We start from the raw sequence: 22,064 nt of genomic DNA, 5'->3' as shown, positions 1-22,064 counted from the left end.
AATCATTAGCTAGAATGCTTAAGACCAGATTTACCTGAGGAATAAATTCACTAAAGACAGTGGAACTAACCTGGGCACAAAATGCCTTGAACTTCCTTCTGTGTTTCCTTTCACAACTGCTAATTGCAGAAATTGATTGGTTTGAGGTCCTTATGTTACATGCTTTAACAAAATGTGAGGTAAGCTATACAGACTTGGGCAATAAACCCATCATTAACAGAAGTCCAGTGGGTACTTTAGCTCCCAGTCTTCTGCCATATCTGTATTTCCTTCCAAAGACATAAAAATGGGAAAAATATTTGCTACTTTCCTTATCCATTAGGAATATTAGTTAAAGCTCAGAATTTGAGATATCCCAGATATGGCATTGCATACCTCAATACTTAAGGATCCATCTTTTGAGTAGCTATTAATCTTTTATATTAATATTACTACTGCATAGATTTCTGAATAATCAAATTTGAATCAAAGCAGAGGGCTGGAAATTCTGAATGATGGAAAACAATCTTACACACAGGAGCTATAAATTCCTTCACTGAGCAAGGTCTAGCTCGTTGCCTGAGAGTAATTAAATCCGTACATCTTCAAAGCTCTTCTACTACTTTATCATCTAGTTCTAATGTTGGTACTGACAGAATGGAAAAACTACACCATGCTAATGAAAGACTTATAACAAAAAGAGCATTTCATGCAGTGACTACAAAGTCACTAACCAGTGACACTATTTTTAAAGGTGCCACCAGTAGCTGACAGACAAGCTAATACATATATAGCACAAATGAATAAATTGTAGTAGGACAAACACATAAGAAGCTGCAAAATACGTCTTTAAAGTGCATTGTTTGGACTGATGTAAAATAGTAAATTTTAAAATTTCACCTAATAATAAACATTTACCCTTTAGCTGTCAGAAAAAAAAACAACAACATATAGAACAATCAGGGTCATCTAATTAAGACAAAAGCACATACAGTAATGCAGGTTTTGCTTCCTGTTGAGGCTTGTCAGAGCAACTGTTCTGCCCTGAAAGGTGCAGAGCAAGTGGCCAGCTTGCCAGCAGCATACTGTGCAACTCTATCTTAGATGAGCAGTATGGTTCAATACTAATGGAGTAGGGTTGGATCTGAATTTCTAGAGGTGCTCTCTCTAGACAGGACACTACATGCTGGCTCTAGACAGGGATATTTGCAGGCAAACACACACAAGTCTACTACAATTGCTACTTAAGCAGCCATTTTGTGCCTCCTCTTAGAAAGGCAACCTAGGTGAAAACATCCTGTGGACATATATGACAATTCAAGGCCTGTAGAGCCACGTTCTAATAGACTTCCACACTGTTTCTCTGTGTCCTTCCAATGTTCATTTAGGTATGACATTTGATTCAACTGCATGCAATAAAAGATAAACCTATCAGGATTGTTTCTTTGGGAGCTGGGCAACAATGATACCTGCAGAAGTGTTTCTCTAGCTGACAGACCATATTTCAGCAGTCACTGAAGTAAATTCATGGTGTTACCAGATATCAGTCTACCCACCTCTCATCTGTCCACTGTGTAACTTCTGCTACTGCTCACCGCTTCCATTGGGACTCCTATTACTGCACCAAACGCTCTCCGTTGAAACCAGCTTCACGGTCAGTATTGATGAAAAAATGAGAAAACTTACCATAAAACAGTCAAGAGTCATACGTGTAACAAAAAAGGCCTCATGAATGCCAGCATACAGTATTTTATGCTTTACTTAACCATAAGAAATGATAAAGAATTAATTCTTAATATTCAGTCATTAAAAGAGCCCTACACTCGATACAATCCCCATTCATCAGTCAGCTGAACTGGATTCAAGAAACTTTATCACTTTTTTTGTGAAACACAATCAAGGTATTCATAAACATCATGTTGACACTTAAATCAGAAACCCACAACCAAAGGTCTGATCCTGCCAACAGATTTGCATGAGTGGAACTTTGACTTCTGTCATGTCTATTAGTGAAAAGACCTTATGCAGCTATAGATCAACTAAATTTTAGAAAAATAATGTAGGAAACACAGAGTTGGTCTCAAATTAGCAGCAAAGTTTCCACTAGCACCCCTAAAGCCAGGCTTCAACTCATCATCTGTGTCTTTGAATGCACTGAGATAACTGAGATAAATGTAGATTTCCTTATGAAGGAGAAAGAGAGTTTGAACTTTCTCCACTAAGTTTGCCTGTGCACAGAGGTCTTTTATAATATAAATTTAAATACACAATCTGTTTTACAATGTTTTCCATCATCTCTCCTCTCCATATGTTCTCCCACTAGGAATCTAATGAGTTCTACATATGAGGGAAGACAAGGGAATATGCCTGAGAAATAATTCCAGCAATTACAGCATATGGAGGCATTGTTTTTGAGTTGCTTTTGCCATGAACATTAGTTAGAGCATCTGGGACCGAATTCTTTCTACCTGCCTGTGGACATTAGCAAAATCATCATCATCCATTTGTAAATTCGGCTGATGTAATCTGCCACACAGAGAGTACCATTTCATCAGCTTTATGATCAGAGAGCATATTGAAACACAGACCATTTATAGTTAGGAAAAAATGCTTCTATTCAGATTGAAACAGTTTAAGATTGAAGTCATTTTAAGAGAAAATGATAGACACATCATCTTTCTTCCCTCCAAGAACTACAAAGAGCCTGTATTCAGCCACTATTTATTAAGAAACTTTTATCATAACTATTGAAGTTTCATGAGAACTGACCGGATTCCAGGAAGAGAGAAAATTACCACAGAAAAGTAAAAAGAACAAAAACAAAGAGACCCAAACTCTAAGGCAGTAAGAAGGATTATATTCTCTACACCCAAATATTGGCAAAGCACACAGAATTAATCATAAAAAGAGAAACAGACTAAAAAACCTCTTTTATATGGAGACATGGTGTACATTTTGCAGGTTCTAGATATCAGATATAAGTATGAAGACATAAGGCTGGAGAATCCTCTGCTGATGAAACTATACTGCAATGGTTTTGCCTAGCCTGGCATCCCACTAGCAGCAGAGAAAGAACAGTCATTCTCTTATGCAATAGTTTCCACCTGTCACCATCAGTGGTCCTCCTGCTGGATGGTCTTAAGTTAGTTTTGGATTGGCAACATTTGGATGTTGGCAACACTTGTCATCACCTGTCAAAACAAAGTTGTGAGAAACTCGGCCTTTTTGTGTACTACCTCTTGTAATCACTGCACAAGTAGTGCAGATGAATACAGAAAATGAAAAACAGCCATGGAAGACATTTTTGCTGTGTCATTTGCAATGACTGACTGCAAAGCAGTATCAGAAAGTTATGTATGCTCTTACAGAAACAAGATAAAAATGCAATTTGGAAATCTCTCCTCATTTTATAAAAGAATAAATAGAAAAGTGTCTCAGGGTACAAATCACATTATAAAGACTAACAAAGTGATTAGGTAATTCTTATTATTCAATTTAATAAACCACTGAAACCATGAGAAATCATTTAATGCCATCAGATTTTTTAGGTGTGACACATTTGGTATACAGCCAACTACTGGTAAAAAGAAGCTAGAGAATAAGGCAACACTTCTCTTACAAGCCAAAATTGCACTCCTTTTCCTTGCCAGTATCTCGGTTAACAACAGATGTGTGAAATTCAAGGCACGAAGGAGGAGGCAGTAAATCAGCAGAAAAGGATGCCAATCACATCTTCCTGTTTTGTTGTTATAGACATCCATTCATTACCTGGAAACTAGGAAAGCTAGCTATGCAATCATAATGAGCAAAAAACACCAGCATATATTTTTATGAAACCTAACAAAATAACATGCTTCATAGTAGATTTTTAGTTTCAGAACAAATTTATCTGATGCACTCCATCTCCAGTTTTAAAGCACATATAAGCTGCATTGGCTGTAGGATAAATAGGAAGATTGAAAGGGTATAGAATAATAGGTGGATTTAAATTTAGTAACAGTGGTATCTATAGCAGTGCTCTTTCAAGGGTGAGCACTTAGTTATGATCAATAAGCCAGATACAACCAAGATACAGCCTTAAATGTTTTTTTAAGCTAAATTTTAGATTTAGTAGTTCTGATTTGGATTTTTTTCCCCTAAGATTCGTATCAAGATTTCCTTTATGTTTTGTCAACTGATCCAATACATTCGAAAAGTTTGAATAAAGCCATGATTTTTCTTTCCATGTTAATGCATTGCCACGTGGAACTGCAGAATAGGAACCCATGCTCTCCTGCAGTTCAGAGTTCTTGATGACTGCTGAAATCAAAGGTTAAGATGGTTTTCACTCTGATCATAATGCCTGATCATCTTCGTAATCAGATGAACTGGGTATATCAAATAATCTGGGAAGTAGTATAGTAATATTATAGCAAGGAATAAAGGAGTAATCGAGGCAGTATTCATCTCACATGCCTACAGCATGAATGCCCACAGCTGATCTAGCCACCTACACTCCATTTGCAAAGGCAGCACTAAAACAGACACTATGGCCGGCAGAACTATAGTTCACAGCTTGCTTCAAGATGCACAAGCAGAATTCACTGTTGATATAGCTTGCTGGGTTGTTTTCTGCTTTTAAACAGTTGAACTAATTAACCCGAAATGTAATTTTTTCAGGAATGCTTACCATATTCTGTTGCTACAGAAATAATCTAAATGAGAATTTCTTGGGATTGTCATTTTGTGGAAACAAAAAAAAAAAAAATAAAATCCACCTCTATTCAGTCTGGCCTGAAAGCAGCAGTAAGCCCACCAGAACCAGAATTTCTTGTGAACACAGGGCACAATGCTAGAACAGTTGTGCTAGATATCTGTTTCCTTTGGAAAAACACCTTTCAAAGTGGTAGGATATATTCCCAGCTTTACTGAAGAAATACAAAGTTAAGATAACCCTTGAGATTCGTATGCACTGAAAAAGAATATTTTTTTCCATGGGTAAACATAATAGATCTCCAATGTGCACATCCATAGGAAAAAAATCTATTTTATATTACAATTTTATTCACTTTCTATGAATATTCACAACACTAATCTACTTCAGATAATCTATTTAGCATATTTGAAAATCCATTTATTTTCACTTATTGATATGCATGTGTTACACTTGTATATTATACAATATTTTCATTGTTGGCTTAAGAACAAAGAAACAAAGAAAACAAATATTGAAAGCATGATGTAGTTTTTGACCAAAGAGAGGTTATATTCAGATTTTACAAAACAGCACTTTTACACTTTGCACTGTCCCAGACAATCTCTTTAAGATGCTGCTTTCTGTCCTGCACCTGTTAGCACAAATCTATACAGTATTAATCCATCCTAAAATACTGAGATACCTAGTTGCTGCTAGTTTATCATAATTAAATTTTAATCAGAAAAATATCTTTCCCTGCCACATTTTTTTATTATTTCTCAACAGAATGATAGAATATGCTTTTCAATTTTATTCCCAACAGTCATTTATTTTATTTAAGCTCTCCTGTGCAATAATACAGCAAAGGTAATGAAATGGTTTTGGAACAGCAGGAGCTACTGTGATAGGCAGAGCACTCCAGGGTGCTCATCCATCATGGAACTTTATATATAACTACTTAGCCATGTCAATGGCTTGTGATGATAAAATCATTTCCCTCTTTTTCTGAAAGTCTGGTAAACACACAGGACTTCTAAATAAGCTCACCTTATATATATTTGACTGCCATTAAGTGTGTGTGGTTTTTGTTTCAGTGCACCAAAGCATACAGTCAGAACTCCCTCACCCTCTCCAGTCAGCATGCTTATGCAGTGTCACTACATGGAATTGCCAAATTTCTGTTGTATCAATATTACAGAGGGTACAATATACATTAAATGGAGTATAAAATTATACATTCTGTAATAACCTAGAAAAAAGCTCATAGATGCTTAAGGCCTTTAAATATTGAGGATTTTTTTTTTTTCATGTAACAGCACATCACTAAGTTCAAAAATTGCTCCTGAAACAAAAATAAAACCAGCAAATGTGATTTTGGCAAGGATCAGGTCTGAATTGGATGACTGTAAGCAAGCAAAATACCCACAAACTGTAAATCTGAGAGGGCACTAGGACTTTCTTCCTTTGTATCAAACAGACTGAGCAGACATCTACATAAGCATCCAACAGTATTTAGGTTCAAGCAAGAGACTTTATTTTTTAATAAAAAATACCCCCAAAATTCTGAATGATTACCATCCAATTTCATAATTGCAAAACTCATTTACATCCCTGCCTGCCTTTATAAAAAGGGATGAAATACTGCCATTGAATGCTTACCATGGATTTCAATGAACTAAAGGTTGAGAAAGTAAAGTACATATCAGGAACACTCATCTCCTTCAAACTAAATGGAAATGTATATTTTAAAGTTATAAAAAGGCCTTATAATGGAAGTGGTAATTGAGTTTTGACCACCACTTTTTTAACCGCCAAAGAGCTGCAGTAGTTGGTTAGCCTTAGGGAAACATGTCAGCCTGACTATACATTCTAATATGACTGATGTATTCAGATAACTATTACTTGTCAACAATAATTATTAACAATGGATATATATTTCCATTCCTATAACAAAAGCAACTTCAAGATGTTGAAATATGTAACTTTGAGAGCTCCAAGATTAGAATACAAATAAAAATGTCTAAAACTGTGCCATGCCAGAGGACAATTTCTGCAACAGAAATTTAATTAAAGCAGTGTGCAGTCCCATCAGCGATCTGAATGTGGACCAGGGATCATTTTAGAGAGAAGGAACCAATACATTTTGGTGGTTGACTTCATCAAGATGAAAAGCCACTGGTCTGGAATGGAGAATCCAAAAGATTGCTGTTTTTCTGCACATGTTAAGTATCAACTCTTGTGATTACAGCTGCAAATTCCTCAGCAAGTGCAATTTTACAAGTGTACACAGTTCAATCAGTTGAAATCTTTATGACACAGAAGTTCAGAATAACTTCCCAGTAGTTTTGATCTCAAGGCTGTTGCTGATTACAAGGCAGGTTCTCATTGAAACAATTGATTCTGAAGGATACACCCCAGCAGTATAAAATTTCACTTCAAGGATTGCCTGGAGGAATGAAATTCCTGTGTGTTGTATTTAATGTTACCAGCCTTGAGACTGACTTGATTTGTCTTTAGCTATCGGGTTACCTGTAAAGAAAAAGAAAATCAGAAAATCAAAACTGTACATACAGAATCTAATTCCGAAGTACTGGAAACTGAGACTGAAATACAAGATCTGTGTCCAGCAAAGCTCTTTAAATTGTTTTTAAACAAATGAATAATTCCAAGTAGTATTATATGGGATTGCTCCCCAACATAAATTCTGTCTTTAAGTGATTTGCTGGAATTGGTCTTGACAAGATAAAACTGAAATGTGACATCGTTTAAAATAAGATAAAAAAAAAAATCTGAAGGTCACAAATTACCAAAAGCATTGGGTTTAAGGGAAAAACTGTTAATATTTTTCAATGTTAGACCTTCTGTATGGGTGCAACTATGCTTTTAAAATGTTAGCCATTATGTATAACAGTGACTGATACTGGAGATGGGTTCTTCCACTCTTTGCATGCTACTTTAAAACACAGTCATAGAATCATAGAATTGTTTAGGTTGGGAAAGACAATGTCCTGTTAAGCAAGAAATAAGCACTTAGTGAAGAAACAGGACAGAAATCATACATAGCTAAACAAGAGAGAGAGATCCTGTTATTCACAAGGTAAAAAATAACTACCAAGGAGTTCACTTTAGAGTTGTTTCACCCAACCTATTGTGAAACAAGGGTGGAACAGAAAGACCACAGAGAAAGAATATTCAACAAAGCATTTCACAGTAATTGAACTTTCCTTGTGTATAATTTGGATTTTAAATATTAAAAGAAAAAATCTACCATTAAAAAAAATAGCATAACTGAGGACTATTTCTGCTGTGTCACTTGATACAATTAATGATCACGTAACATTTTATATCAGACTGTGTCAGGGGACAGAATCCCGAACGCTGAGGTGCAGCCCATTGGAAAGGTCACAATAACACTTCATGACATCAATGGGCATATGCTTTTAATTTTGTTCACAGAGAGAAGGGTCATGCTTCTTAACGATGAAACATTCTTTTGCCGTCAGCAAAACTGTTTGCATACAGCTCTTGTTGGCTCTACAGAGCACAAACATAGAGCAGAATATTAAAAGGACTCTTCAAGGAGCTCATAACTTTGGTTTGCCTTCACCAAGTTGATTGTAGGAACTGTACTTAAGAAGACAATAATAAAATTGTGTTTTGTGGTTTTTATGAAACCTGGTTTTATTTATTACATTGCTCTTAATTTGTTTTTCTCTTGCTGTTGGAAACAGCCTCATGTCCCACTTCTATAGTGGAAGATTGTTTGAAAAAATAATGAAGAATTAATTAAAAAATCAAGCAACATATTTTTATGCCCTGCACCAAAGCTCAAAGAGCTGACACAGCATCTTACTGTTATTTGTATTTTGCTTTCCTGTAACAAGCTGTAATTCTACTCATGGACTCAAGTGCCACTAAGCTACATGTAAACTACACATCTGATCCTATCCACAGGTGGATTTTTATTAGCTTCACTTGAAAGTCAGAGATACTTGTCTCTCTATATATACATAAACATATAGATATATACATAAAAAACTTGTGGTAAATCAACTGATGCAAAGACAGATCAAAGCTGTGAGACTCCCAGAGAAGCCATGTAAATGCAGGGTCAAAGCTTCTTACTCTTCATTAGGGACTGTAGCAATAGGACAAGGGGTAATGGGTTCAAACTTAAACAGGGGAAGTTTAGATTGGATATAAGGAGGAAATTCTTTGCTGTTAGGGTGGTGAGGCACTGGAATAGGTTGCCCAAGGAGGTTGTGAATGCTCCATCCCTGGCAGTGTTCAAGGCCAAGTTGGACAAGGCCTTGGGTGATATGCTTTAGAGCAGGGTGTCTCTACCCATGGCAGGGGGGTTGGAACTTGATGATCTTAAGGTCCTTTCCAACCCTAACTGTTCTATGATTCCAGAGCAGACGAAAACCAAGGCAGAATCAGAGGACAGTTTCCTCAGAGGACAGGCACAGTCACTGGAATTCAGCTGGATTCTCAATTTTCTCTACGTGCCCACAGAGTAGGTATTTGCTATTAAAAAGAGAGGGTGCCAGCTGACTTCAGAGAGACCAAGTTGACCATGACCCAGCAATCTGCCTCTCAACAAAGAATGCTAATGGTATCCCAGGCTACATTATACAATGTATTGTCACCAAGTCAAGGGAGGTGGCCCTTCACCTTTGCTCAATACTGGTGGTGTCGCACCTGCATTAGTGTGTCCAGTTTGGGCTCCCCAGTACAAGGGAAACATAGAGCTACTGGAGAGAGTCCAGTAAAGGTCCATTAGAGCAAATAAGGGACTGGAGCATCTTCATATGAGGAATGGCTGAGACAGCTGGAACTGTTCAGCCTGTAGAAGAGGAGGCTCAGATGGGGATCTCAGAAGTGTGCACAAATACCTGAAGGGAGCTGCAAAGACGATGGAGCCAGGGACTTTTCAATTGATACCCAGTGACAGGACAATAGGCAATGAGCACAAATTGAAAGACAGGGGTTTCCCTGTCAGGAAACACTTTTTTACTGTGAGGATGACATTTCACTATAACAGGTTGCCGAGGAAGGTCGTAGAGCTTCCTTTCTCAGAGATATTCAAAAGCCATCTGGACACAGTCCTGGCCAGCCAGTTCTAGGCAACTCTGCTTGAGCAGGGGAGTGGACTTTCAGAAGTCTCTTCCATTCTCAACCATTCTGTGATTTATTATTTCTGTTACATCCAGCTTTGCCATTGCATAGGCTAAGGTGATAAACTGTGCTAGCAAGAAGCAGCATTTTCACACATGGCTGCTCAGTTATATGGCTGTTTGGAAGTGCAAATGTGCTCTCTTCAGTCACAAAAAGACCCAGTAAAATCATAATCTGTAGGCCTATCTACTCCACTTCCCGCCCCAGCTCTACAACTGTGTGGTAAAAATATCCTTATAAAAGCAAATACACTGTTACATGGAATAAATAGGTGATATAAAGAAGAAAACAAATCAGATATCCATTCAAATCTCTGCTCTGTAATAGGTGGCTAATCATATACAAAGGTCATTTTGTTTATACAAGCTACAGGAAGTCAAGCTGCATATTCCTAGTTTTTTACAGTTGCATGATTGGAGGGTTTAACTGCTTTCCCTTCCCAGATTTTTCATTATTCCACCTGCCCTCTTTTTCCTTTTCCTTTTCCTTTCTTTCCTTTTTTTTTTTTTTTCCTGTTAACTTCCAGGTCACAAAATGCTCCTTTGAGTAACACACACAGTGATCCACATTTGCCTCTAAGAAGGTAATACTTCTTATGTGCTAGCACAGACCAGATATTAACATAAATGGAAGTCATATACATACATATCAAGGAAAGAATATATCTCTCAAATGCTAAAGGCAGCTTCATAAAGAGCCATGAAATTTTAGATAATGTGTAGTTTGTATTCCCAGAAATGCTTAATTTTGGATACACTAAAAGCTGTCTGGTTTGAGTGGCTGGGAAGCAAAAGTATTGTGACAAAGGTCTTTATAGAAAAGGGGACTGATGTATGTGTCTGATCTTTAAAATCCTAAGAGAACAGTAACATGCTAAATATGTGCAAATCAAGTCTAATAAATTTTTCAGTTAATAATGACAATGTATGGAAAATTAACTTTGCTGCTGTTTAACAATACAAATGAAAAAAAAAGGACATAAAACCTTTAGGATCCTAGGTGTTGATTTGAATTAATTTGTTCATTCTTGGAACATAATTACTCCCTTTATGCTACTGTGTTTTTTCACATGGTTGTTATATCATAAATACAATGCATTAGACTTTCTCCACTTTCTTGTACTACATGTGCAATTAAAGTATAATTACTCCACAGCTGCAGACTTTTTAATTTAAATTAGTGAGTGGCTGCTGTAAATTGTCTGTAATTGTATGTGAACTCACTTGTTTTATTTTAAAACAACAATATATAATTAAATGCAACTGAAGTTTTCCACATTCCTTCTGTTCACTAAATATTTGAAACAGGTTCAGTCCTTGGGCAGAACACTTTTGCCAGGGCAAAAAGAATGGATTCCCAAGAAAAATGCAGCCTGCTACTTGCAAGATTTCCTTCTGCCTTAGAAGAGGAAGGGAGAAAAATCAAGACTACAGAATGTAAAGATTGGCTGAGTGAATATTCCCTGAACAGTAAAGTACTTTTCCCTACTTTCAGGCAGCTGCACATGAAAATTATGGGATACCAAGCAGGTATAGTACAAATCATCTGTTTCTTCAGAAAAAAAAAATCTATCACTAGTTATTGGCTAACTACAGAATAGTTTATACATGCAAATGCGGCACATACATAAGCAATTAGTATTTAATATTGTAAGTATAAAATAGATGGTAATATATGGTATATTAAAATAAACATGTACTGGAACATTTCATAACGCAATTTTGTACATCACAATTTCTCTGAATGGCAGCTCTTTCAATTTTTTTTCCGTGTTTATCGCAAACCATACACAAAATCCATATTAAAACCAGACTCTTGAGTTTGCCAAGTCAAGCACTTGAAAGTTAGCGACTTGCCTTTCCTTTGATGCTCTTGCAACTTCAAATCTGTGCCTTTTCCATTGTACAAACAACAGAACTTGGTGGGGAGGGACTGTTGGAAGGAAGCCTATTATATTGTTGTCAGGACTATGTATTAATGCAAGGAAAAAAAGGGCAAATTTTTAAGACAGCGTCTCTTCCTTCTGTAGATAATTCAGCAGCATGATGGACCCTTCGTTCTAGGTTTTCCCCAAAGAAACAGAAAGACCTTAATACTGGGGGTTTTCTTTTCAATTAGAACTGTTCCATCAACTGTACAGGACTCTGTGTGGTCATAGCCTGAGTGTCGTCTAAGCATACTCAAGAATCATCACTCTATCTTTTTTTTAGCAAATCTTGAGCTAAGTGGAATTTCACGAGACAAAGAAAAGCGCTCTTGTCACCCCTACCATTCTTCTGTAAAATACTAAAGGTCTGTGGGAAACAGAATGGTGTGGGGATTTCTAGAAAAAAATCACAAGGATCTCACAAATGTATATAATTACCATCATGAGGAAAGCTAAATACAAAAAATGTCACAAGAATGCCTTAAAAAAATGCTTGAAGAAAGAGGCGTAAGAAATGGCTTGAAGAAATGCCTAGGTATGGATTGTCCTTCAAGACACTAAGATGAGAAAGAGATCTTGTACCAAGACAGCCCTTAGTTGTATTCAGTATACATTTCCATCCATTTCCTTTCCTTATTTTTATATTCTTTCTTATACTGAACATAAAGAGACTACAAAAAAAAAATTATTAACAAAACATGATCAACAATTTATGGTTTGTTTGGGGTGGGTTTTTTTAGCAAACCTTTCCTAATGAGGAATGGTTTCCTAACAAGGAATGGTTTCCTAATGAGGAATGGACCTGAAGAAGGCTGTACCATGCTATAAGTAACTTTGTTTTGGTATTGAATACCTAACATGAATATTACAATGCAGAAAACAGAAGGCCCCATACAACCAGAAACAAACATCTGCCAAGGCATTTTTTCCACTTATGCTTTCTGCAAATGAAGTTGAGGTTAGAAATGAAACTTTTGAACAGATGGAAGCGTGCTATTTCCTGGAACTTCAAAATCCAGACAACATGTTTTGCCGTGCACTATCATTCGTATGTGGCTTATGAAAGCAAATAACAGTTTGCATTGCCACTTGTGAATGTTTATTCACTGAAACAGTTCAACTTGCAAGCTTGTAAGATGCTTCTCATCTATTAATACTACCTTGTACCAGTTAGAATCAAAAGTACTTTGCAAACATTGACAGAAGAGAGGCTCAGAATTTCCTCAAAGCTTGAGAATTCTGTAATTTGTTTTCTAAAGAAATGGGGAAAGTGAACAAAAGACCTATTAATGAGCCGTTTTTTCCAAGGGGGCTCCTATATGCATACACACCTCATGGTAGATAGGTTTGGATTTGGGTGAAGGTGGTATTTAGTTGGAATTGTAGAATACCATAAGCATGCTAGATAGCTAAGTTTCTGGAGGCACAAGAAACCTTTTAAAAAGTAGGAAAAATGTTAAGGTGATTCAAGGGTATGCTTGATAAAGTAACTGCAGCAGAGAACTGTGAATTAGGAAATAATCCCTTGTTTCAGTATCACAGACCATTATTTGACTTGGGCTAATGACAAAAGGCAAAATTTGAGTGATTTGTCAGCAGTTTGGAAACCAGGCATTCAGTGATAACTGTATGGATCTATTTACCTTCAGAGGTTACATACTGATAGAAATTTTTTTTCAAGTCTCTAAATGCCTCATTCCTACTCATAAAACTTTTTCACTACCTAGCTTTTGATATCAAGACTCAAGAGCTTTACTTTTTTGCCTTAACTTTATTTTTGGCACCGCAGTATAAAAAGCGTTAGTTTAACCATGTTCCAAGCCTGTAATGGAGGAATTTACAATTCTAGATCCTTAGTTCTATCCTTTGGTAAACATCTGTACCTCATTTTATTAACTAAACAGAACATTCCCCAGCACACCTAAATGTCTCAAATGTTTCCCAATGTCTGATAACCATCAGAGTTAAGTTTTTAATTCTTTCTTACTTTTATTACACTGTGACTAATCAGAATTGCGTTTGTGAAAATTCTTGTGCTTAGTATTTTCCATTAAAAAGAAACAAACATGTTGAAAACTCATTTCACACAATCCCATTTGAAGTATAATCCTGTATTTCTTGTTTCCTCATTGCTCTTAATGATATCAGCAGGAGATTTTTGGTTATAAAGTCCTTGATAATCAGTGTTAAAAATTTTAATTTAAATTAAAAGACTTTGGAAACCTTTCACTTGTAAATTGAGTTTTCCACTTGTTCCAAATAAAATTAGGACTGGTAAAATAGGTAAAGGAAATATACTTTGGAACGTTGTATACATTCCTGAAAATGGCAATTCTTTACCTGAAACATGGTTTAAAGATCAGTCAACACCTAGCAATCTTAGGAATATAGTGGAAATACCCCCTTTTCAACTTCGTATGAATTTTCAGTAATCCCATATGGGATGCTGAGCTTTCAACTACAAAGCGACACCTAACTCCATGTACCAAGACATACTTCCTTTCTAAATGCTGTTCTCTTCCCCAAAGCACCTGTTGCTTTCCCATGACAATGAGAGACTTAAGTTCATCAACTGGCTCTACTTCTGAAGGGAAAGTGAAGAAAGACATTTTAAGGCTCCCAGAAGCATCTGACTGACAGACTGAGGCTGCTTAGGAGAGCAGTGCAGTCTCTCCAACCACCCTCCTGAAGCTCTGCCCAAATAAATCACGATTCCTGGGCATCTGCAGCAAACTAAGCAACTACAATGAGAATAAGGTACAACAATTCCTATTAGTACTGTGTAAACCTGTATTTGTACACACCTGCTGCTCTGTGAGTAATAAACCAGGGCTGGAACATATTTTCTGGAGTGGTCTGACTCTTTATTCCTCAACGAACGTTCTGGCCCTTCCTTAGAATCCGACCAAGACTAGGATTCATCACAACTAGTGCTCCAACGTGGAGCCAGAATATTTTGTGTGTGTGGAAAAAAACAAAAATTGTCATCAGGCACAGCAGAAACCTCCTTTCTCTACTTCTCCATTCGGACTTGAGGAGTTTTACACGTTTGCCTAAGAAACAAACACATGTCAAGTACTACAGTGTTATGGAATTAGTTACAGAAGACAAAACTGGAATAGATGGAATTTTCTTTAACTTACAAGGAAAAGTACAAGACGAGAGGAAAAAGCATTTCAGAATCAGAGCAACTTCTCTTAGCTAAAGAGCACGGCCTCAAAAACACCCGCAAGCAATAACAGTAATCCCAAAGGAAAAGGTTTAAACGTAATCAAAATCAAACTCATTGATTTTTCACCAAAACACAATAGAAACTGGTGGATAGCACTCATTTTTGCAAGTATAGCAGTAATCTTTAACTGTGATAAAGCAGTAATTCTTTGAAAATAAGTCCATGGGTAGACCTGTAATATAGAAAAGAACCATGAACTCAGAATACGATTCCTTGCAAATGAAAGGCTTGAGTGTGTTCTTGTTTTAAGTAAAAACAAACCAAAAATACTAAAAAATAAACAAACAAAGCAAAAACCACAAGAAAGTTTAAAGTTTGAAAAAAAGTAAGCATTTTGAAAACTCTACTTACAGTCATTTCTATGGTTAGTAAGTTACAGGAAAAAACATAAACTAACAGATGACACATTTCAAAAGACAATATTCAATTCAGACAGCTAGTTCCTTATCTAGACATTTGAGGTATTTTTTGGACCTGATGGTAACAATTGCTTTCAAAAAGGGTTGCACAGCACCTCAAGAGATCACCTAATTTATTTAAATAATGTTTACAAAAAGATTACCATTTTCCTTTTCTTTTTCCTTTAGGCTTTTCAACTTAATGTCATTCTGCAGATCATTAGAAATATACATCACAAGATTAAACTCATAATTTTGATAACTTGTAGCTTTAATAAAATCTCTACACATTTAAATACTATGAAGCAAGTTAATATGGTTCTGTATTCATATTTCTTTGAACTTGATAGTTTACAAAATAAACTTAATTGATACAGCTCATTGGGACAATAACCATAGTGTATATCTGATGATGAAATACGAGTTGTGTCAAAGCTAAATCTAATCTATCAGTCTTTTGAATGTACTTCATTATTATTCTCTTCTAAAAGGCAATGCCACTACAATGCACATACCTAAACTTTCTCAATATTGCTATACCAGAAAGTGGAAATTAAGTTTATGGTAGAATTGTTTTAACGTAACAAAATTTTTCATCCGCAGACAACAGTTTTATATTAAAAGAAGACTTAAAGATAAACCTTATTTTACTTTCTGTAACAGATAATAACTGTAGCAATTCAGACAAGGATATATCCTCTTGAGGTTTTTGTGGTGATCACAACTCCATAGTGGGACTGCAGCATGGCGGCATAAAAGACTGCAAGACAATTAATTAAATAAATGTAATTTTCTTCTCTTTTACACCGATTCCATCTAGTCTCTCAAATGGGAAATAAAAACAACCTCCTTCCTTGTTACAGATGAGGAAACTGAAGCATAATAAAGAGTCATGCTACCCTTCCAACTGTGAGAAAGTAAATGGAAAAGGAGGGATAGGAATAGAGTCCTTCTGTCTTTGGCTTTATCTGACCACACTTATATAAAGAAAAGCCTACTGTTGTTCTTGACTGGAAAGTAAAACCTGTAGCAAGCAGATTTCTGTGTTCAATGTTCTGAAAATTTAGAAGCTACAAAACCCAAACAAAAAAAAAAAAAAAATCCCAAACCTTATTTTAAAACTAGGCTGAGTTTTTAAATTCCCAAATAGATACAATGGATTTCCATTTTTAATTCATTTTCCCAAGAAATTTGTAAGATTGAACTTCAAATTGTCCTCACTAAAATAATTAAGTACTCTAAATTCTTCACATCTGCTTTCTTTATTTTCTTCATATGTTTATGATGTGTTATTTTTTTTCTGGGATTTTGAATGGAGAGTAACAAGCCATTTGGAAGAGACCAAAATAGAAATGGAAATTATTCCTTACCTGTAATTTTATCTTCTCTATGAGGGTACCTGCTGCTCTGTTAGTGCAGTACTGATGTGTTTTCTGCCTTTGTCCCAAGCTTCAGTGATTCCTCTGGTGATTTTTCCCCCAGCTTACCAGCTTCCACTGCTGGCATTTTGAGGTAGTGCACTCACATTTGGCTCCAGGAATACTGCCACAGCTGAGGGAATATAAGACAACTAAAAAACAAGTTAGAAACAGCAGAGCAATATCCAGGCAGAAAAAAAAAATATGTTTAAAACCAATGAATGAGTTATTAACTTGGAAACCTTTGATCATTTTCCTCTCTCTTTGCATCCATTTAGAGTCTCCACGCTTTCTCAGGCATGAAGAAATTTTAGCCAAAGTCATGGGTGCAGACAGAGTAGTGGGTACCATTCAGAGAATATAAAATTATTTTAAGTGAATTTAATTTTTACTTTCTCCAGTATGAGTACCATCACACCAGCACTCTAATATAGATGGGAAACTGAAGAAATTTGGCAGATTTGGAGGATGTCAGAAAAATCCCTGTCACCCTCTGAAGTCTGAATAGAACTGGGAAAAGGAAGATGCAAGGGCTTGTCATAGATGAACAATTAGAAGGATTTGTCATTGCCTAGGGAAAAATGCAAAAAAGTCTGGATCACTGAAAAGTAGTCAAGATTACGGTTGTTGATTCCCAACTAACAATTGTAGGCATCTTGGTCCTCGGAGATGAAGAAGGGGAAAAAGCAACTAGTACTGTCAATTTTATAAGTAGATAAATTGAACACAAAACAGAGCGCATATCAACCATCCATGCTTGTACTTGCATGTAGACGATAAAATTTCACTGTCATTCTCTTGCGTTTTTTACATATAATGGTCACAAACTCCTGTAGGATTCTTAAAAGAAGATAGCATCAAAATTTGGTGTTAATTCCAGAAAATCATGACTGGTATTTGCCATAGGCTCATGACAAAGTGATGCATACTATTAGCATCATTCCTGAATGGATTAGAAATGTCATCTTCCTTGAGTGTTATGGCCAATTCCAGGTGAAAGTTAGAATTTCCTATAATTCTTCTCTACTGGGGATCATCTTCATACCGTTTTTGAGCTTCAGAGCACACAGAAAAGATGTATCTTGAAATGTGACGAAGAATGTGCTTTGCTATTCAATTTAATTTGTATTCCTTAAAGAACCTGGCCAGCTGTCTTCATACCTTCATCTCCTCATTATCTTTTGACTAGTACATGAACCAAGACAAGGTAAGTATGACTGAACTGGAGTAGATAGTCACAATTAGACACTGGTATTCTAAAATCTCGAGTAATGAAGGAAAGACCAAAAGGCTCTGAAGAGGTTGTTACCTTCAAATTTCAGGAATGTAAGTAACAAAGGTTTGCTTTACAGTCAACAGAGAGAAAAAGGACTCTGGTAATTTCTTTAAAAACCCTCCAAAAGAAATTTGCTTTGCAAATAAACAGCTCCAAATTTGTCAAGTTGCATTCTAGGAGAAAGTCTCCTGTTCCTTTTTTGTATCCTGAATATATTGAACAATAATTATTGACAACTGGAATTAGAACAGTGCCTTGAAGAGTATAAATTTACTATGCTCTTGTTTTCCAAGGTAACTCTGGAAAGATGGCAAAGAGGCAGGACAGAGAGACCTCAGAATTCTAGAAGAAAAAGTACTCTGTGGATTTGCCTGAATTAATACCATCACAAGCAGAGGTAGTCTTTTGTTCTTCTGGCAGAGACATGTTCCTGAGCCACAAGGCTTAAATTAAAGATGGAGGAATAAGCTGAAGCTCTGGTTGGAGTCAATAATATTTTCTGGCATTCTTGAACCTGAAGAGGCAAAGCAGGTTTGGACCTCTTAAAATATGCAGCTCCATTAAAATTCTCAGATCTTCTGTTGCTGCTGAGTTTGTAGATACATGTTGATAGACACAACCATCATTTCCTTCAGATCATATCCGTCTTCATAAACTGAAGACACACTTTGGTTCACTTCTGGTTTTAGAGGTCTTGCCAGTTTAATTCCACAGGTCATACCATACAAATACATCATGGTGAACTGCGGATTTTGTAGCTTCACTCAGAATCTCCACTTCAGAGCTCTGTGAAATTTCTTACTGCAGATATGGACCGTAAAATCTGAGAAGGAATCAACTTTGTATGCTAATAATGCAGTAGAGGAAAGCTCAAAGTCCATTTTATAGATTATATAAAGTCCTTTGAAGCCTTTTTTCCATACAAAGCAGTAGTGTACTTCCTAAGATTAATCTGGTGTTCACCAAGGCGGAAGGAGTAAACTACAAGATACGAAAAAAAATTAACACCTTGAAAATTCTTATGCAAATTCACTTTATATTGGTCCCTTTGTTTTTTAATTTAGTCCTAGACATCAGTCTTCCACTTATTCTTGCCTGAAATACTTTTTTTTTCATTTTGAACAGTTCTCAGATAGAGCAGGACTATCTTCATCAGTCTTATGGAGAAATAAGTAAGATTTACAACCATGCTCACTTTGCTCTGCAAGGGAATAGTATCTGAGTAATCTCAGATGTTTGAAAGTTGTTCATTCCTCCAGCAGTGACTGTGCATAATGCTCTGTATGACTTTCTCTGCTTGATATTGATCATTATCCATTTCCTTCCTTCCCTCTTAGAGAGCAGAAAAGCAGTGCTGTGACAGGATGGTTATTCCAAAGTTTTCTATAAACAGTCCTAATGAGTAAGGAAATACTTCAAGAAAACTATGGGACTTTGGAGAATTGAAAGTACTGCCTTTTGAAGAGTCGGGTTGCACTTTTCTGCGTATGAGTTCTGCAACTTAGCAGTGATACACAGTTTGTGAAGCCTGTGCCAAATACTTAGGGAAAGAAGCAAGAGTTCTGACTGCACCTATTTAAGTAGTAGGTAATGTAAGGTTTCGGAACACTCCAATCCCTCTTAGCTGAAATGTATCATTTCTGACTTGCATAAATGATCCAAAGAAGCCCTTGCAAGCTGCAAAGGAGGTGAGACAAGGAAGAAGCACTAGTTTTAGAGCATGCCAGCATGACTCACATGAAACTGGCATTTGAATATCATCTTCCTATATGGTAACTTGTGGGGTAGGTAGTAGAAGCTGACAGATTTTCTAGGAAAACTAAAACCCACTTCCAGATATTCAGAGCTCTTCTTGCACAGCTGTGAAAGGGCAGAGACTGGCAGAATGGAGCTGCAAATGAGAGTGGAAATGTCTTTGATTTTGGTATCAGGTCTTTGCCACTTTGTGGAGAAAACAAGTAATTTACATATAGCCCTCAAAACTCATTCTCATTTTCCATCAAAGAGGCAGAAAACTATTCTTCAGGCATGAGGTCAATAGCTCAAATGTGCCAGCAAGGGAAAAAATGGGGGAAAAAGAAAATAAAAATAAATCACAAGTTGAGTCTTTTGGGACAAAGGCAGAAAACCTCTTGGCTGGTCTCATGGAGTGGAGGATTCCCACGTGGAAGAAAGTGATGCTTGCAAAAATCACTGATTAGTTAATTAAAGAAATGCAACTGAAATCCATTTGTATTTTTATTTAAATATTGCAATTTTTTTTTGCTTTGATTTCAGAGTAATTCTGTCAATTTTCAGGTGCTGCAGAAGCTAAAATGATGCTTTACAATGGATCTAGCTGCAGTCCCACCTCAGGAAAAACTATTCCCTCATAAAAATGTATAAACTACATCATATATTACTAACACTCTGTGTGATGAAGGGATTGTAAAATACTTCATTTCTCATGATTTGTACAATGTGTCTACACACACACAAAAAAAAAAAAAAAATCAGAATAACCCTTCTGAATACCTAGGGACAAGATTCAGGGACAAAGAGATGCAGCAAGGGACTGAAAATTGCAAACCTTCTAGGCAAAAGTTGCTAACAAAAAAATAAAATGTTACTCTTTTTTTAAATTTTCTTTCAAGTACTGCATTAACAGGTTCTCTCCTTCCAAAAGAGCCGTACCTATGCATTGTACCTTTAACCCATTCTCTCTTTTTGTCCTGGTTTCAGCTCTAACACTTATTTTTAATCCTTCCTAGTAGCTGGTGCAGTGCTGTGTTTCAGCTTTAGTCTGAGAACAATGCTGATAACACACTGGTGTTTTAGCTGTTGCTGAGCTGCACTTACCCTGATCAAAGACTTTTCAGTCTCATGCTCTGCCAGTGAGGAGGGGTACAAGAAGCTGATAGGGAGCAGAGACAGGACACCTGACCCAAACTAGCCAAAGGGCCATACCACAGCATGTCATGCCCAGTATTGGGGAAGTTACCCAGAAGGGACCAATTGCTGCAAGGGTCAGGCTGGGTATCAGTCAACAGGTGTTGAGCAATTGCCTTGTTCATCACTTGTGTTTATTGGAGGTGTTTTTTTCCTTTCCTCTTTTAATTTTATGTTCTGTTCCCTTGTTATTTCCCTTCTCATTATTATTAGTAATGGTAGCAGCAGTATACTGTACTTTAGTTATTAAACTCTTCTTATCTCAACCCAAGGGGTTTACCTTCTTTCAATTGATTGTTCTACCCATCCTGCCTGGAGGGGAGAAGGAAGAGATTGAGCAAATGACTGTGTGGGGCTGAGTTACCATCTGGGCTTAAACCATGACACTTTTGATGTTTCCCACTTTCAGTTTTTAATATCAGTATCCATAGGATTCAAAGTCAGAACAGAAACAAACAAAATCTGAGACTGAAGATGTCTTTGGTGTTGAATGTTTGAATTATCTTCATTTACCCAACAAGTTTTACTGGCCTTTAAGACTATGACTTTACTTATAACATTTCACATCACAACACTTATTCCTTCAATCCTTTACACTATAACTTGTATTTTGTGTGTATTTTTAAGTGCATTCTTTGGGGAAAGGGGTATGTCTTGTCTATATTTCTTTGACCTACAAATGATCAACATCAAGCCATAGGTCTGAACTTTTGCCACATGTAGATTTGCAACAGGAACCTTTTCATAATATAGAATTGAGCTCACCGACTTCATATTAAAGAAGTAAATCTGGCATTAAAAATAGCAGCTATTTTTAAGAAAATTGGCAAATTGCACAGCGCTTATTACTGATGATTCCTTGCAAAATGTGTTGGCTGGACTACTAACATTTTTAGCGAAATGTCCAAGTGTCCCAAAGGATTAGAGTGTAGGTGCCTTATGAAAAATATAGAGCTTCAGTATGAAAGAATTGTGATGCTAGATCAAAATAATAATTACTGACTAATATAAAAAGTTAACTTGACCTCAAAAAATGTCATTCTATTTCCATTA

The 22,064-nt window shown here is 36.4% G+C and overlaps 1 protein-coding gene across 7 annotated transcripts in view; it reads right to left on the bottom strand.

Annotated features, from left to right (window-relative positions):
- Positions 1–5,000: 5,000 nt before the first annotated feature.
- The window catches only part of TAFA2 (TAFA chemokine like family member 2), a 203,070-nt gene continuing 186,006 nt past the window's right edge, over positions 5,001–22,064 (bottom strand). For 3 of the 7 annotated variants that reach the window (XM_061348532.1, XM_061348534.1, XM_061348533.1), the window contains exons 5-7: positions 16,031–16,149; positions 14,564–14,812; positions 5,001–7,183 (exon numbers count right to left, since the gene is read on the bottom strand). In XM_061348532.1, the coding sequence (XP_061204516.1) occupies positions 16,108–16,149 (42 nt within the window). In that variant the 3' untranslated portion in view covers positions 5,001–7,183; positions 14,564–14,812; positions 16,031–16,107. Of the gene's footprint in view, positions 7,184–14,563; positions 14,813–16,030; positions 16,150–16,759; positions 16,941–22,064 lie in introns of those variants that run through there. The other 4 variants (XM_061348536.1, XM_061348537.1, XM_061348535.1 and 1 more) reach the window with 4 other exon arrangements.

This window comes from Neopsephotus bourkii, unplaced genomic scaffold, assembly GCF_033783945.1.
Source record: "Neopsephotus bourkii isolate Nb327-2 ecotype Australia unplaced genomic scaffold, CSIRO-AGI_Nbou_v1 NB_359, whole genome shotgun sequence".
Taxonomy (NCBI): Eukaryota; Metazoa; Chordata; class Aves; order Psittaciformes; family Psittacidae; genus Neopsephotus; species Neopsephotus bourkii.
Note: the sequence above shows the minus strand (reverse complement) of the source record. Positions and strands in the feature narration are given on the sequence as shown.